Source organism: Protopterus annectens, chromosome 1.part2 (assembly GCF_019279795.1).
Source record: "Protopterus annectens isolate FY-2018-M chromosome 1.part2, PAN1.0, whole genome shotgun sequence".
Lineage (NCBI taxonomy): Eukaryota > Metazoa > Chordata > Ceratodontiformes > Protopteridae > Protopterus > Protopterus annectens.
Genome location: NC_056727.1, coordinates 540988333 through 541007336, shown reverse-complemented (window position 1 = coordinate 541007336; position 19004 = coordinate 540988333). Strand labels below are relative to the sequence as shown.

General features: G+C 38.6%; 1 protein-coding gene across 2 annotated transcripts in view; it reads right to left on the bottom strand.

The window, feature by feature from the left end:
* LOC122790003 (zinc finger protein 501-like) overlaps nt 1-19004 on the bottom strand; it is a 146758-nt gene that overhangs the window by 99257 nt on the left and 28497 nt on the right. For both annotated transcript variants that reach the window (XM_044057527.1, XM_044057536.1), the window contains exons 3-4: nt 17738-17864; nt 9659-9781 (exon numbers count right to left, since the gene is read on the bottom strand). In XM_044057527.1, the coding sequence (XP_043913462.1) occupies nt 9659-9781; nt 17738-17864 (250 nt within the window). The remainder of the gene's footprint in view (nt 1-9658; nt 9782-17737; nt 17865-19004) is intronic.

The window sequence follows — 19004 nt, the reverse complement described above, 5'->3', positions numbered from 1 at the left end:
TTCCTTTTTTCCAGTTATTTCTTCCCCATACCTTGGTTCCTTTTTTCCAGTTATTTCTTCCCCATACCTTGGTTCCTTTTTTCCAGTTATTTCTTCCCCATACCTTGGTTCCTTTTTTCCAGTTATTTCTTCCCCATACCTTGGTTCCTATTTTCTAGTTATTTCTTCCCCATATCTTGGTTCCTTTTTTCTAGTTATTTCTTCCCCATATCTTGGTTCCTTTTTTCTAGTTATTTATTCTCCGTATCTTGGTTCCTTTTTTCTAGTTATTTCTACCCCATGTCTTGGTTCCTTTTTTCCAGTTATTTCTTCCCCATACCTTGGTTCCTTTTTTTCAGTTATTTCTTCCCCGTATCTTGGTTCCTTTTTCTAGTTATTTGTTCCCATATCTTGGTTCCTTTTTTTCTAGTTATTTCTTCCCATTATCTTGGTTCCTTTTTCTAGTTATTTTTCCCATATCTTGGTTCCTTTTTCTAGTTATTTCTTCCCATATCTTGGTTCCTTTTTCTAGTTATTTCTTCCCCATATCTTGGTTCCTTTTTCTAGTTATTTGTTCCCCATAACTTGGTTCCTTTTTTCTAGTTATTTCTTCCCCATATCTTGGTTCTTTTTTTCTAGTTATTTCTTCCCCATATCTTGGTTCCTTTTTCTAGTTATTTGTTCCCCATATCTTGGTTCCTTTTTTTCAGTTATTTCTTCCCCGTATCTTGGTTCCTTTTATCTAGTTATTTATTCTCCGTATCTTGGTTTCTTTTTTCTAGTTATTTCTTCCCCGTATCTTGGTTCCTTTTTTCTAGTTATTTCTTCCCCATATCTTGGTTCCTTTTTTCTAGTTATTTGTTCCCCATATCTTGGTTCCTTTTTTCTAGTTATTTGTTCCCCATATCTTGGTTCCTTTTTTCCAGTTATTTCTTCCCCATATCTTGGTTCCTTTTTTCCAGTTATTTCTTCCGCATAACTTGGTTCCTTTTTTCTAGTTATTTCTTCCCCATATCTTGGTTCCTTTTTTCTAGTTATTTCTTCCCCATATCTTGGTTCCTTTTTTCTAGTTATTTCTACCCCATATCTTGGTTCCTTTTTTCTAGTTATTTCTTCCCCATACCTTGGTTCCTTTTTTCTAATTATTTCTTCCCCGTATCTTGGTTCCTTTTATCTAGTTATTTATTCTCCGTATCTTGGTTCCTTTTTCCTAGTTATTTCTTCCCCGTATCTTGGTTCCTTTTATCTAGTTATTTATTCTCCGTATCTTGGTTTCTTTTTTCTAGTTATTTCTTCCCCGTATCTTGGTTCCTTTTTTCTAGTTATTTCTTCCCCATACCTTGGTTCCTTTTTTCTAGTTATTTCTTCCCCATATCTTGGTTCCTTTTTTCTAGTTATTTGTTCCCCATATCTTGGTTCCTTTTTTCTAGTTATTTCTACCCCATATCTTGGTTCCTTTTTTCTAGTTATTTCTTCCCCATACCTTGGTTCCTTTTTTCTAGTTATTTCTTCCCCATATCTTGGTTCCTTTTATCTAGTTATTTATTCTCCGTATCTTGGTTCCTTTTTCCTAGTTATTTCTTCCCCGTATCTTGGTTCCTTTTATCTAGTTATTTATTCTCCGTATCTTGGTTTCTTTTTTCTAGTTATTTCTTCCCCGTATCTTGGTTCCTTTTTTCTAGTTATTTCTTCCCCATATCTTGGTTCCTTTTTTCTAGTTATTTCTTCCCCATATCTTGGTTCCTTTTTTCTAGTTATTTGTTCCCCATATCTTGGTTCCTTTTTTCCAGTTATTTCTTCCCCATATCTTGGTTCCTTTTTTCCAGTTATTTCTTCCCCATAACTTGGTTCCTTTTTTCTAGTTATTTCTTCCCCATATCTTGGTTCCTTTTTTCTAGTTATTTCTTCTCTATATCTTGGTTCCTTTTTTCTAGTTATTTGTTCCCCATATCTTGGTTCCTTTTTTCTAGTTATTTCTACCCCATATTTTGGTTCCTTTTTTCTAGTTATTTCTTCCCCATATCTTGGTTCCTTTGCCAGTAATCTCCAGTATTGTCCCCTCTTGCCTATTTTCTGTACCTCTACTTGCAGTAATACCGATTGGCAAAATATTTTCTTCTTCATTCTTGTGTTCCTTAGTCTACTTTCTGGTACTTTATGAATACAATATTCTGTATGGTTGCTATTATTTTCTTTAAGGATCTGTATCAAAAATCTCACTCTCTATATTTCTTCATCCCCACATCATTTTAACACAATCTCTTTGCATTTTGAATTATTACTTTCTCCTTGTGTTATGTATATCAGCCGTAATTGTGTAAATCTAAAATATCTCTTTAAAGCAGATAACTCTAAACCAGCTTGTTCTATTGGGAAGATCAACTTATCCCACCTAACTCTTGCCCTGTTCCCCTCCCAGATAAATTCCTTCAACTCTTTATTAATTATTCCCTACAACTTCTCCTCTGGTTGATAAACATATTCCTGAACAGTATATAAAAAGTAAAGGGATTAAAAATATTTTCACTGATTGTGTGATGCCCCTGCCCTGGACCAGTAATCAAGGAGCCTCAATCCTCACCACTAACACCAGTGAGGGACATGCACTTTGGGAGGATTACAAATGCACACACACAGTAAAGTACAATTTCCCTTAAGAGCACACAGAGATCACAGTCAGTCTGGGGCTGGTTTCTTCTTCTTAAACATATGAATAAAAGTACCAAAATTATCCCCCTCTGTAAATTGTGGAAGGAATTTACTGACTTTTGTTACTTCTGGGGTTCAGTTACTCCCTCCCTCATTACCTCCATGACTCTGGCGACGAGTCAGCATTTCCTTTTCATGTTGCCTCTGCCTCTCATTCTCATCAGCTTCCAGATGTCTCAGTCTCTCTGCTGCTTCCATTTCCAAATGCCTGGCCTCCAACTCAAGTCTCTTACTCCAGATGGATTTTTAAGTCCTCTGTGGAGAGGTTGAGCTGCACATTTTCTGAGTTGTACATCTCCACAGCCAGTCTGATCATCCTCCTGGTTGCTATTCTCTGATGTAGCTGTGACTAAATCTGTAATAATGTCTCCTTTAGTCAGGTTGCCATACACCACTCCTTTAGCTTGGCACATCTCAGCCAACTGGCTCCTTGTCAGCTTACCATACTCCTCTGCTGACATGCTTGCCTGCTCTCCCTGACTAACTAAGCTAACTAAAAATAAATAAAACAATTCTGATATGAACTCAATGTTCATTGCATGGCTGATTTAGAGTACAAACACCTTTAATGATCACTGCACACAAGCTACAGGAATTCAATATCCACATCACTACAAGCCAATTAATATGTGGTGTGGCTATCTCACCACTATCAACCAATTAATATGTGATGTGGATATCCCACCCCTGCCAAACAATTAATATGTGATGCCCCTGCACTGGCCCAGTAATCAAGGAGCCTCAGTTCTCACCACTAGCACCAGTGAGGGATGTACACATTGGGAGGATGATAGGTACACACACAGTAAAGTACAATTTCCCTTAAGAGCACAGTCAGTCTGGGGCTGGTTTCTCCCTATTTCTCCAGATCCCCAATAAGACTCCCCACTGGCACAACTATAGGGTTCAGATCACAGCCAAGTAGTCAAACCAAAACCTCCAGCAGCCTCTCTGTCCAACCAGTGCTTTGTGTCCCTGCCCAAGTAGCTGACACACACACACTTTGGGATATGATTTATATACAAACACACATACACTCCTGGGGAAGGCTGGCATAGGTTCACTAGCTATGCCCCCTACTGCCCAGACTATAAGGTAGTACTAGCTGCCACCAAACACTTATCAGCTACTATAATATAGGGTTGGGAGGGTGGCTTAATGGTTAAGGTGTTTGCCTTACAAACACAAGGTGCAGGGTTTGAGTCTCACAAGGGATAATTGGCTAGGCTTAAAATGGCTTGCAAGGGCAGTTAGCTTAGTACTAACCTATAAACCTATAAGGCCCTTCCCAAAGGGTGACCAATTCTACTGTGTAATGTTACTATTATCCAAATGGTAAGTGTGACCAGAACTTTTAAGGAGATTTAGGAGTGGCCTATACAGTACCACCAAATACATATGCAAGTACACTAAGAGCTTAAATATCTCTAACAAACCAGCCACAATTAAAAGGTTTAAATGTATTTAATAATAAGTAATAAAACAAGACAATACTCATTAACTCAACACAATGACAGCAGAGTTCAGAATCATAGGAAATACTTTAAAACAACACTGCAGGACAGTCTCACATAAATACAAAAAACATCTAAACTAATCTTACTGTATTCCTTTCTATCCATAAGAGAGATATTATGACCTAAGTCTTACTTACACAGCCAAGCAAACACAGATGAGAAGTGCTGAAGATGGATGTGTACAGATCCAAGACAAGATACAAAATGCAAAGAAGTTCTCTCTGAGATGGTTCTTAAATTAATAATACACATGACTGCTGGGTTAGCTAGATGACATCACTATTTGACACTTGCCTCTAGTTGCCAGGCTAAACAGATACCAACAGAATTTAACGACATGTTAAAAATACTTATCTCTCAGATGTACAGCTGCTAGGAAGCCACAGAGCAATACAAAAACACTTTACATGTGAAACCTGGTAATTATCTCTGTCTCAAGACAACAGAAAGAAACCCCTAGCACTAGACATCCTGTCTCTTATCGGAGATAAACTAACTTCATAACACATCGTAAAACTCTTTACTTATTTTCTTAGAGTTTGCAAGTTAACTCTGTATATTCCACCTTTTATTATCAACACACAGGTTTGCATAGGCATGTAGTTTATACACATTTCTGCTCTTTTCCAACAGGGTGCACTGTGGTTACATTCCTGAAGCTCAGTACAAAACATATAGTTTTCTTACATTTGTAAGACAAGCATACAAATCATAGTACTATTTACAAATGACAGAATTATTTACAAAATTCTAGCTGGCTGGGCTGGCAGCCTTCACAGCTTGTATCTTACTACCCATATTCATAAACAAGAGCTTTCAGTTTCTTAGTTTTTGTATTATCTTTTTAGTCTCTTCCCACATATCCTTAGCTGTCATAACAGAAGCTTTTTTAATCCATACTCCTAAATACTTCATCATATCATGTTTCTGTAATTATGGGTATTGCTGAAACTAAACTATGTGCGGTCAAATAATTTACAGCTATAGCCTGCATTTCATCTTCATTAATTTTATATCCCATAAAGACTTGAAACTCTCAAAATGTTCCACAACACTGAGATGTCCTTTTCTGGAATTATCAGGTACAAAATAACATTGTCTGCAAATAAAGCCAACCTTTCTTGATTAGCATTCCAATTATATTCTTGCATTGCTGAGTCCCTTATTTTCTTTGCCAGTGGCTCTAAATATAAACAGAAAAACAAAGGGGAAAGAACACACCCCTGCCTGGTTCTTCTGTTCAAACACAACTTATCAGAAAGGAACCCTCCCACTTTAATTCTTGCTTCCAATCCTTCACATGTCCTGCTAATTAACCTTATTATTGTATCAGGGAATGCAAATGCTCCCATTGCCCTACTCATAAAATCCCAACTTACTCTGTCAAATGCTTTCTCTGTATCAAGACCTACCAATAACAGTGGTATTTTCTTACAGTCAGCTTCCCTCTGGATTATTATTGTTCTATTAATGATGTCAAATGTTTGCCTCTCTTGCACTATTCCCCACTGATCTGTATCTATTAATTTTGGCAACACTTATGCCATTCTTTCAACTAGAACAGGCATAAAAACATTATAATTATATTTTAAAACAGAAATGGGTCTATATCCAACTGGGTGTGATGGGTCTTTGCCATCTTCAGGTAATACAACCACCACAGCTCTCTTCCAAGATGTTGGTACTTCCCCATCTTTTAAAATACTATTATACAAAACCTTCCAGATCGTCATCACTTTCTTCCCTCCTAACTTTTAAACTTCACCAAGAAAACCATTTGTTCCTGGAGACTTTCATGAAGATTTGTTATACATCATCATTTTTATCATCTCCTGTTATCTTAATTGCTAGCTGTTGAGCCTCATCTACCTCTAACCTTGGCATAACCACATCTTCAATAAATATTTCTATCTGTGCCCTTTCCTTGCTTTCCACATTTCTCTGTCTTATACAAATTTTTATAAAATTTCGGGAATATCTCTAATAGCGCTACAGAATCTCAGAACTTCTTCTGTTTGTAATTTTTTTAGTTTTAATAGAAATCCTGGCACATCCATAAGGACATGGACTGCCATCTGGAAAAAAAGCATTTGCAAAAAAAGGGAGTTATTTCACTACAGCTGACTTTTCCATCTTCCTGTGTACTAAATTTGTGGTTTTAGCTTTTCTCACATTTATGAGGGGTGTATGACCACTTTGAAAGGGTTTTGTCCAACTCTGAATATGTGATGGACTAGTACTGTTGTGAAGTGTGAGGCTTTTAACTGCAAACTTCAAAAAATGCCAACACCACAAGCAGTTTCCCTGCAATATGAAACGAGACCACCACTGTAAGGTAATAAGCACTTTTGTTTCCTTTATTTATCAAAACGGAACTTACAGTGGTGTTCTCGTTTCGTATTGCTGGGAAGCTTTGCTTGTGGTGTTGGCATTTTCTGTATTGATGTGTGTGTGTGTGTTGAATTGCAAACTACACCTTCACAACCTTGATATATGGAAGCTCTTATGTAAGACTCCCACTATTATGAAGATATCGTTTTCTTATTTTTGTAGCAGAATAAGGGTGGGAAGGTATTATAAGGAAAGGCATGATTCATAAAGCTACCAGAAATTATAGCACAAAGGCCAGATATATGTAACGGAAAAAGGCATGTCTTTCTAAAAATCGTCTCCTACTTTGGTATTATGTTATCAGGGAGAGGGGTCTGTGATACAAGGATATCACAGGTTTGGATGGAGGTGTCCACTGTAATGCCACTCATAAGGGTGTGGCAAATGCTACTCTCTCAAAGTACTGCTGCAGGAGATTTATATGTGAATGTGGTTGTCGCACCACTGCGCTGTTACTGTTGCATCAGTATGTTCCACTGCACTGTTACTGTTGCACCACAATTTTCCCCTGCACAATTACCATTGCACCACAACACACCACTGCGCTATTACTGTTACACCACATAACACCACTGCGTTACTATTATTACACCACATAACACCACTGCACTACTACTGTTGCAACATATAACACCGCTGTGCTATTACTTTTACATCTCGATAATTAGACGTATAAGCTGATTTTTCTTCAAATTAATAGCATAAACTGATTTTTCTTTGAACTGATCACTTTTGCTGATTTTAAATTTGTGAAACTATGCAGTTCAATGTAGTAAGGGAGGTACGAAGGATTATGACTTTACCAAGATAGAGAAAAGCAACTCTGTAATAAAGCAAGGACAGCAGGTTAAGCTTTTAGTTGCATAAAAAAATCAATTTACAGCATGGTAGGGTAAAGTAGGTTACTCTCACCTGTATAAGCAAATTATTCAGCATGTAGTAAGGTAAGGTAAGGTATCTTAGGTTACAATACCATAGGGTTAGAATGTAAATACTTACTAAACCATAAAGAGATTATCAAAGAAACTAGATACTGGTACCTTAGCAAAAAACTTAGCATTTCCTGACAATAAATCTGTTACTTTTCAGTACTGTAACCAATTTTGCTAGCCTCAGGTGAAAAGGTTAATGATTACAAGTATTAATGGACAGATTTGGTTTTACCATATGTAAACAATGAATCCTACATCAAGGCAGGATATGACAGATTAAACATTTAACTAAGTAAAAAATGTAATTCAGTATGGCAAGAAAGTATATAGTCAGTCTTCCACATGTGCAAACAAACAAACAATTCAACATGGCGAGATAGGATGTGCTGATTTAAGCATTTCATGGTTCAACAAGGACTTTAATATAACAAAGCATGGAGTAATGTGGTGGGATTTCACTTTTACAAATAATGTGACTCAGTGTAAAAAAGGCATGGAGTAATGTGGTGGTATTTTACTTTTACAAATAAAGTGATTCAGTTTAAAAAAGGCAGGGTATGTTTGTCTAAAGTATAGAGAGTAGTATGACAAGAACTGTGAACATGGACAATCAGTTCCACAGATGACTTGGGGAGGCATTGCCTACATGCAGGGCTGTAATTTTATTGAGAGTAATCCAAAAATACTTCAGACATTACAGATATGTCAGTCATTTGACTTCACAAGAAAATTATGCATTTATGATAGTACTTCTACACCTTTCCATTTGATAATCAATTCCATTTTCATGAAGAGACCTTGGGCCTCAGGTGGACAGTAGTCTCTCCTTTGATAGTCACATCGCCACAGTAGTCAGGAAGTCCTTCTATGTGGCACACCTCATCATAAAAGGGTTCTCATCCAGGAAAAAAGAAGTCATCGTTCCCCTCTACTCGACACTCATTAGACCCATTATAGAGTACAATGCCCCTTTTGGAATGTACCTCACAAGACATCTGCAGCAGCTGGAAAGGCCACAGAAGTACCTCACAAAGAGGATTACTGGACTCAAACAAATGCCCTACACTGACCACTTCAAAAAACTCCAGCTTTACTCCATAGCATATCGCCTACTCCGAGGTGATCTCTGCCTAACATATAAAGAGCTGTGTCAAACCCAGAGCTGTTGGACATGCTACACCTAAAGAAATCCCAATCCCTCCGAGCTACATGCTCTAGGGACCTAATCCTTGTCACCACAATAAACAGGACATGCTGGAGGGATAGATTCCTATCCCAGAGACTTCCCATACTCTGGAACAGGCTACTCATCTATGTCAAGCAAAGTTCTTCATTAGCACTCTTCAAGAAAAATCTTGATGAGTGGATGGGAAATAGGAAATACACCCCGGGGATCACTTCTGTGTCTCTGCTCAACAGTGGCACAGGAAAATAACTTTCTTGGGTGGCATAAGCCAGGGAACCTTGTTGGCTAGGCTTACGTAGGCCCTTGGGCCGATAGCCTAGTACCTACCTATGAACCTATGAATTCACACAGTTTTTGTATTAATGACCGTATCCTTAAGTTAGGCAATACATGCATTCTGCCTCTGACAACTCCACCCATATCCATGTTGTTACCTGTACCATGTGTAAAACTACATTTCCTCCTAGTATACCAGGAAACCGAAAACAAAGGAAGCTCAGAAACTTCAATTTAAAATGAGTATTTAATCTATCCCAGTTTGAAAATTCAATGGACATTATTATTTTAGAATAAGTAACCTGGCCCACTGGACAACCTCCTATAGAAATCATTGTTTCACAACTAGGCACATGGCCCAAAGTTGTAATTTTATGAGATACTGCTAAAAACTGAAAGAAAAATGAAAAAAGAAAGAAAAAACATATTGACATTAATGTTCTCATATCTATCATCACCTCTACAGACTTCTAGTGTCACTGCTATTGTAATACACTTTTGCATAACATGACTAAGCTTCATACATAAGCATTTACCCTAGATTATTATTAAATTTTCATACCATCTTACATCCATTCTTCCAGCTTATGAATTTTCTTTTATTTCTCAAAGGGAGGAATTATCAGTAGTAAATAAATTCATAAAAAAATGATGAGTTCTTTACTTACTGTTGAGTTTGTACTCACGATTATTTTCTTCTGTGTTATTTTTCACCTCCATGTCCTCTTCCTGGAGTTCATCATTGTCTATCTTAAGCAGAAGTAGCAATTTCTCTGTGGGGATGTTGTATCCTTCATATATAAAAAAAAAAACACATTAAAACATTACTACTCAAAATCCCAGAAAAACTAATCTACAAGCAAATGCTCACGTACACTTAATTGAACAGAATCTTAAATTGCTAACATGACTTCCATCTAGTATTTAATATGAAAACTACGCTCTGCTCAGCTACACATTTCATGTACGGTAACTGTGATACACGTTCTCTAAAAGGTTTGTTTATGTCGTTCGGCTTTTCCCGGTTAGGAGTCGCCACAGCGGAACTCCGGTCCGCTAATGACTGGTAGTGGATTTTTACGTACCAGGTTACCAGCCCTGACACACAACCTTCAACGATGGCACGCCCCATTCATGTATGCCTCCACACAGAAGACACTCTAGCTGAGAATCGAATGGGACAACGTCTTGCTATGAGGCGACAACGCTACCGCAACACCACCACCGCAGTTTTTTTTTTTGTTCAAAGACCACTGAAGTGCTTTTGACTTAGATCATTATGACTGTATCTACAGCTTTGGATGGACAGCTGTAGCACTGTTCAGGAGCTACCCATTTGAAAAACTTATTGAAGTAAGTTCTAACAAAGCCTCAACCCTTCTCATATGTGTCCCATGAGGCTCAGGATGATGTCTTTGTTCATAAACTCTCTTTTTGCCGATCACCTCAACTCAAGATGATCCTGATTACTTTCGTTTACGCAGTCTTAGAAACACAGAAGAGACCTTCAGAAGCTTCTTCAGATCAGATATATTCAGCTCTGCTACTGCTTTCATGTCCACAATTGTATATTTAACCACAGAAAGACAAACACTAAAATAATTCTGACAATGCATTGCCTTTACAACAGTAAACCATCACCCTACAGACATATGGAATAACAAAACAACCCCAGTACAAATGTACAGACACCCAGACATATACTTTGATGAAAACCTCTCCTTCTCTCATCACATAACTATCACAAAAGTCCTTAACAACCTCATATTTACAAATGAAATTTGCTAGCAAATTTGCCCACACTGGACAAAAGCTATTATAAAATATATTTCTATTATAATTATACTGCAAATCTCACACCTTTGAACAATAACTGCTACCAAATTACTTCAAAATATTCAACACAACTATGTTGTCTGGAAAATCTTTCTGACTAGCAGATCCCCTACTTGTGATCTGATGTGAGAGTAGGGAACAGGTGGAGGAGACCCTGGAGAGGTGGAGATATGCTCTAGAGAGAAGAGGAATGAAGGTCAGCAGAACTAAGACAGAATATATGTGTGAATTAGAGGGAGGATAGAGGAATGGTGAGGATGCAGGGAGTAGAGGTGGGGAAGGTAGATGAGTTTAAGTACTTGGGATCAACAGTTCAGAGTAATGGTGAGTGTGGAAGACAGGTGAAGAAGAGAGTACAGGCAGGATGGAGTGGGTGGAGAAGAGTGTCAGGAGTGATTTGTGACAGACAAGTACCAGTAAGAGTGAAAGGGAAGGTCTACAAGAAGGTAGTGAGACCAGCTATGTTATATGGGTTGAAGACCATGGCATGGACAAAAAGGCAGGAGTCAGAGCTTGACGTGGCAGAGTTGAAGATGTTAAGATTTGCAATGGGTGTGACGAGGATGGACAGGATTATTAATAAGTATATTAGAGGGTCAGCCCAGCTTGGAAGGTTTGGAGACAAAGCCAGAGAAGCAACATTACATTGGTTCGGACAGGTGCTGAGGAGGGATGTAGAGTATATCGGGAAAAAGATGCTAAGGATGAAGCTGCCAGGTAACAGGAAGGTCTAAGATAAGGTTTATGGATGTGTTAAGAGAGGACATGCAGGTGGTTGGTGTGACAGAGCAAGATGCAGAGGACAGGAAGAAATGGAAACAGTTGATCTGCTGTGGCAACCCCTAACGGCAGCAGCCGAAAGAAGAAGATCCCCTACTGTCACTTACTGACAAGGGCAAACATCCTACTCCCTTTACAGAAAGGCCCAAATTATTGTCTGCACCCATGATTTATAATATCAACAATGATTTTCTGTCTGACATTATCAAATAAACATAAAACAGTTGACATTTCCTACCCATTAAGAAACCACAAGCTACACATGCCCTAACTCTGGCCAGAATATAGTATTCCTTAACATAAATAAATGGGCCTTTTCAAAAATGGAGTCCACAGGGTACAGTTCTATCCACCAGACATGCATACCCACCCATCTTTGGCCACACTCAAAACATCACTACTGAAGCACCTTCAGTCTGCAACTAAATGTACCTGCTTCCTCCCTGCACTTTAGCTCACCTCTTATAACCTCTTCATTCTCTCATTTCACATCTTTTTACCTCCTAATATTAATCCTATGGTTCTAATGACCTGTTCTACTCTGCCACATCACTCTAATTCAGTCTTCCATTCACCTAACTTCTTTCAGTACTGAGGTAGTCAAGAAATGCTGGCAGTCCGCAACGTCTGAAAGGCAAATTTTATTATTAAACATCACCAGATTTAGTGCTTTCATCTAAATGAGATAGACTTCATCAGAATCTGGTAACAGTTCAATCATGTGCTTAAATAGCTTCCTCATCCAATCACCAATGTAAAAAACATATGCATGGGCAGTGTTAATAAATCGCTTGAATACTCAACCAGTAACGTGCGTGGATACACACACACACACACACACACGCACACACGCACACACGTACACACACACAATCAACTAAACATATACCTCATTCATCACAACTAGATTAATATAAATAAATGCAATTATAAATGTGACACTAGCTGAATATCTGAATATATAAATATACACATAATATCACTGAAAATAAAAAATAAAATATAAGGAAGACACTAAAATGTTGCTGCTCTTACCATTTTTATTACTAATGCCTTAGTTTTATCATCAATGCCAGGGTTTTAAGCTGCAGGTAACCTTAATTGCCATTTTAGTTTACTATTCCCTAATCTTTATTACTTCTATTTTAACTAATATTTGTGGTACAAGGTTTGATTCCCTCAGCTTCCATTGTGTAACTGTGCGACTCTGAGCAAGTCACTTAGCCAGACACCACTCCCAGGCTGAGTCGGAAAAAGGTCAATGGAGATCATTGCTTTACCCCAGAAAACAAATGCAAATAAATAAAAAATAATAATAAATAAATCTTTATTCCAATACTCTCCCAGCCAGGATTTTTTCTGGGTTTTTTTACTAGGACCAAACTGAAGCGCAATGAAATTCAGACAAATACAGGCATGTTTATATAATGTGCTCCATACCTATAGCCTGGACTCATCCTGTAGGAGCATCACAGGGTTCTTGGGTGTAGGGCTTTTGAAGACCAACTGTTAATACTAAGTATCTAGTTTTAATGACTCTAACCAGAAACAGCATTCCTTGGGAGGACAAGGGGCACTGTCTACTTTTTTTGGGACTGGGTCACCATAGCCGATTTCCCCCAGGCAGTGTCTTTGGGGACTTTAAGAAGACAAATGAAGAGCTTCAAGAGATCTTTTGGGGAGACTGGAAGGCATACTGGAGTGTCACTGTTGGAGAATGTAGGGCTAACCTCTCTGATGAATTTTCTGCAGGACCTCTACAAACTTGAGGTCATCAAAAGGGTACACAGGGAAATTAGTACTCATCATTCAAATCAACTGTAGGTGGTTATAAGGGAAACTATGTGTGCTTCTACTTGAATATAAAATTTAAGGCACTTTTGGAGGAGGTGAGTCAGGGGAAGAGGAAAAGGAAGATTTTCAATTGGATGCCAAAATGGTCAGCAGGAGCTGCTGAAGCACTTTGAAATGTCTACAGTGAATGACAATTTGCAGCACATAAGTTTCTTCAGTAAATGAAACTGGAGCAACAGGTAAGGCTGGGACTAATGTACGGAGTGACATGGGCGACACAGCTGCGAAATAACATGGGGGGGACACAGCTGCGGAATAACATGGGGGGACACCGCTGCGGAATAACATGGGGGGACACCGCTGCGGAATAACATGGGGGGACACCGCTGCGGAATAACATGGGGGGACACAGCTGCGGAATAACATGGGGGGACACAGCTGCGGAATAACATGGGGGACACCGCTGCGGAATAACATGGGGGACACCGCTGCGGAATAACATGGGGGGACACCGCTGCGGAATAACATGGGGGGACACCGCTGTGGAATAACATGGGGGGACACAGCTGTGGAATAACATGGGGGGACACAGCTGCGGAATAACATGGGGGGACACAGCTGTGGAATAACATGGGGGGACACAGCTGCGGAATAACATGGGGGGACACAGCTGTGGAATAACATGGGGGGACACAGCTGTGGAATAACATGGGGGGACACAGCTGTAGAATAACATGGGGGGACACAGCTGTAGAATAACATGGGGGGACACAGCTGTAGAATAACATGGGGGGACACAGCTGTGGAATAACATGGGGGGACACAGCTGTGGAATAACATGGGGGGACACAGCTGTGGAATAACATGGAGGGACACAGCTGTGGAATAACATGGGGGGACACAGCTGTAGAATAACATGGGGGGGACAACTGCATGGATGAGTTCTGGCACAGGACCTAGTTTTAGAATTTGCATCAGTCCCAAAGCATCTCTAGCTAGATTCCCAAGCATGAATATCACAGGCTCTATCAGACGCAAGGAGAATATAAGAGCCTACGTCAGAGTCAAAGCCTTGAGGCAGAGAAATGACTCCAGAGGCATCAACAAGCCTACAGCATTGACTTTGGTAATTTCATGACTGCAAGGGATGTCAAAGTCAGTAAAATCAGCACCCAGAAAATACAAGTCTGAACTTAACATCAAGGTCTCAGTGACAGAGTTTGGGACATCGACATCCAAGTCAAACCAGCTGATTCATCTTCTTTACAGCCAGGGTGAAAAATGTACGGATGGTATGGATGGGTGATGAAAAACTCAGTCCTGAGAGTGGAAGTATAGGTGGCACATTTTATTTCATTTTATTTATTTTACATTTGTTTACCTGGAGTGTTTGACTGGGCCAAAGGCCCATTTTCAGTGTAGCCCCGAGGAGAAAATCTCCAATACAATATTTTTTTAAAAATCACACGTAGGATAATAGAAACTAATGCATAACAAGTCACTTGTACAAGATCTAATATGCAAATAATTGTTGTACAGCAGCAAAATAGGAAAATATCTGAAGTACAAGTATGTAAGTTAACATATAACTGATGTAAATAAGAACTAAGATACAACATGAGTAGATTGATTGGCTTGTAGTCCCAAATCAGACATCTGTACTGCTTTATTAATTGCCCCATGTTTTATGTGAATAAGTATATAGGAAAGAGAGAAATCAGGCTTGGGTTATATTAACAGGAAAAGCTGAAGTTTAGAAGCAAGGCAAGTGTGGCACTATCCTGAGCAAGGAATGGTCATCCTGGGGTATTGCAGGAGCACAGCCACTTGTTGATTAGGTGTTCCTTGATAAGCAGTTGTAATTTGGAAGAGTTGGCAGTGTTAAGTATGTGTTGGGGAATGGAGTTCCATGTCTTCGATATTTCGTTGGAGAACAGAGACTCCCCAAAACTATTTTTGGTTTTAGTGACTTTTAGTAAAATTTGCTGGATGACCTCAGGGATCTACTGCTAGGGTAAGGTTGAACTAAGTTTTTGATGGCAGGGCAGTTGTCTGATTAGTGAATAATGGTGTGGGGGGGTCTATATTAGATCACCGAATGTTTAAAAAAGTGAACGGTAATTAATCGACCCTATGTAAGCGAAAGCTTACAATTTCTAACTGTCAGAACAGCAATTTTTTTTTCCTAGCGAAAAAAAATCACTGTTCCAACAACAACAAAAAAATAAATAAAACACTTTAAACATTACAGTAAGTGGGGGGCTGCGCCCCCCCCCCCCCCACACACACACACACCCTCACTACTTAAATATACCAACTCCAGTGCCAAAAACAGCAAAGTAATGAAGCGGCCAAGCAAATTATTTTCCAGGGAAAGAATTTGCTTAAAAGACACTTCGATCTTTTGCCATTTTCATCTTTTGAGTTCGACAAAGATGCATTCGAAAAAATGCGTCTTCGATCTTCTAATAGGGAACCTGGTGTGGGCTACTGTAAGTTGTTTGAAAGATAAAAGATTTGGTAATTCTATCCACTTTAGCTGGCAGAGAGCAGAGCAATGGTGAGATGTATTTGGGTGGTTTGTAGCAAATTGGGCTATTTTATTATAGCAGGCCTCTAATTTGTTTAGGTCAGATTTTCTAAGGTTTGTAAGATTGGGAGAGGCATACAGCAGAGTGGATAGCAGATGTGTCCTGGCAATAGACGTTTGAGTGAGGAATGGATTGGCTCTGTACAGTGAGCCAAGTTTGATGTGGACCTTTTTATGGATAGGGCTATGTATCTGCCATATTTTAGTCCATTATCAATAGTGATGCCTATCAGTTTGGTATGGACAAATTGTTCAATGTTGATGTTATTAGTGGAGTGGATAATAAAAGGGAAGGGAAGCTCAGATTATATGTTATTTGAGAATAGCATTAGTTTTGTCTTGTTTGGGTTAAGTATGAGATGGTTATCAGACAGATAATGTTCTATGTCTGTAAAAGACTTAACAGAAAAGAACATGGAGAGATAATAATTTATCACCAGAAACTGGTAAAATAATCATAGACAAACTACATATTTTTGCACATTATTTAGGCAAAAGCAGTCTGAGGCTATTAAGACATTGATCACTTTATACATCAAACAAATTTGGAAAGGAGAACAGCATGGGGCATTATGGGATAGAGGGAGGTGCTCAACAGCCTGATAAGCTTTGACTTTACAAGCTGTCCTAACTGTCCTAATGCATGTGATCTTAGTTCAAGTTACAGAAGATGGACTTTAAACTACATCTTATAAAAATAAAAACAATTATCTTTCATTAAACACAGACTAATGGAACCCACTATTAATACACTGGGAAACAGTAAGGGGAAACAGGACAGATATATGGCATCTAAAAAGGAGATAATACTGGGCAGAGGTTTACAAGTAGAGGTGGCCAAAGATGGCATTATATTACAGATAAGAAGATGAAAAGGTAAAAGTACAACGGATTAAATTTAAAAGTGATCAAGAACCATCAATAACCCACATAAAGAAACTGTGATCCTGAAAATACTAGAAAGTTTTAATCATTTATGGAATGTGCTTAAACACTAAGATGGAGAAACACTTGCAACAATATAGGGTCAGTATGAGAGATACTTGGTGTATCAAGACTATCTGAAATGAGAAAAGGACATAGATCGCCCTCAGGTAGAACATGTTTCTGACTTATTTTTCTGGTTTGTACCTTACAGTTCCAGTGTTCAGCTTTCAGTGCTGAGCTTTGGTTATGGTCTGCATGGTGTCTGCATCTATCTTCTTGGTCCCTCTAGGTTTTACTAGGGACCCCAGTTTCTTTCCTCCATTCAAAAACAAACTAGTTCAATTGGCTCTATGAATTGCTGATCTGTATTCATATACCTCTGTAATTCATCTTAAAAGAGCACACAGTATACCCACAGCTGGCCTTAGGCAAAGGCCAACTAGAAGGCCACCTAGGAAACTGCTCTAGCAGGGGCTCTTTTCCAGTATTTATTTATTTTTTTGTAGTAAAGAAATTGTTTTGTTAAAAATATGTTGAATGAATATAGGAAAAAAAATTGAAGATTAAGACAAACTGTGAGGAAAAGGAAGAAAAAAAATAATCTGGTGGGTGTAGGTAGACCAGGATGGGACACCAGAGGATGTGAGGGTGCTGAAGAGCCCTTTTGCCTAGGGTGCCGGTTGACCAAAAGGCATCCGTAAATGTACCATTTCAATTACCTGGCTAACTACATAAAACACACTGACATAGCATTTTAATTTGTCACTCATAACTCTCAAAAAAAAAAAAATCTAATTTCCTAAGAGGGAATGACACTTACCTACTGAAACCATAGTTTCATAGATCTGTACCATCACATCCTTGTGAAGCTTCTTGTCCTGTTTTCTTAACATCTTCCACTCATCTTCTGAGAAAGTGACGGCAACATCCTCAAATGTTTCTGGTATCTGAAAAGGACACACAGTGTACTTTAACTTTTTCCTTTACTCGTGCAATATAACGTTTGCTGATTTTTTTCACTGGGAAATATTATCATTTGTTACAGGAAGTCTGGTTACTATTTCCCAAGTGTAATGTTAGCCATGGATTAGCCAAGAGTGAATGTTCTCACTTTCATTCTAATAACTAAATGATTAACATAATTTTTTACATAAGTCTGAGCAGTAATATAAGCAGCCATAAGAAATTATCTCGAGGTTTTATAGCACAAACACAAAACAAGCACAAGGTTGGCAGTACAAAAGTCTGCCATTTGGGTAGTTGAGCCTGGGTCTATATCACATTGTCGCATTGTAAAAATATTGAATGGCTACAATGTCGAAAATGCCGTTCAGCGAAATGTTTTTTTTTTTTGAGATTGCGGTACAGTGAGGATAGGAAAATTTGCCCTTTCCTCACTGTAGTGCGATCTCGGAGTTGGTATATATAATTAGTGGGGGTGTGGGGGGTGCAGCCTCCCACAAGAACAGTTTAGCTAAATGGCATTTTCGATATTGTAGCCATTCGACATTATGACAATGCAATAATGTGAGATGCGTTGAGCTTAATACATTGGTAAGGAAAAGAGTTATGTGTCACCACTTAAAGAAGAAAAACTACAAAACAGCAGAGTATCTATGTCAAGGATTTTAACTTTTATTGCCTATGGGTTGTTCTGTACTCTGGTGCATGAAAGAACACCAACGGAGCTTAAGATGTGCAGAACAATGACAAAGCACAGCAACTGATTACTCAGCTAGCCACCCTGTTATTCACCTTGACAAGGTAGCACAACAGGTACTAATTACTTGATGTCATTTATGCCTGCACAGAAATGCATGAATACCTACCTTATCATTCATTTCTGTGCACTGCAACACCCATACCAGTTAGTCCATACACCCTTATATTGTTTAGTGCAGATTTTCTCCAATGGCATCTACTGTAAAAGGACTGCATTGAGCAGGAACTTCTCAGTTAAAAAATAAACAAATGTTTCAGTGAGATGTACTCTAAATGGGATTCAGCTTTATTTACTTAATCTTTGATACATAAACAAAGAATAACATAACTGAATGTCACTGCTAGGATGGACTATTTTCATTCAT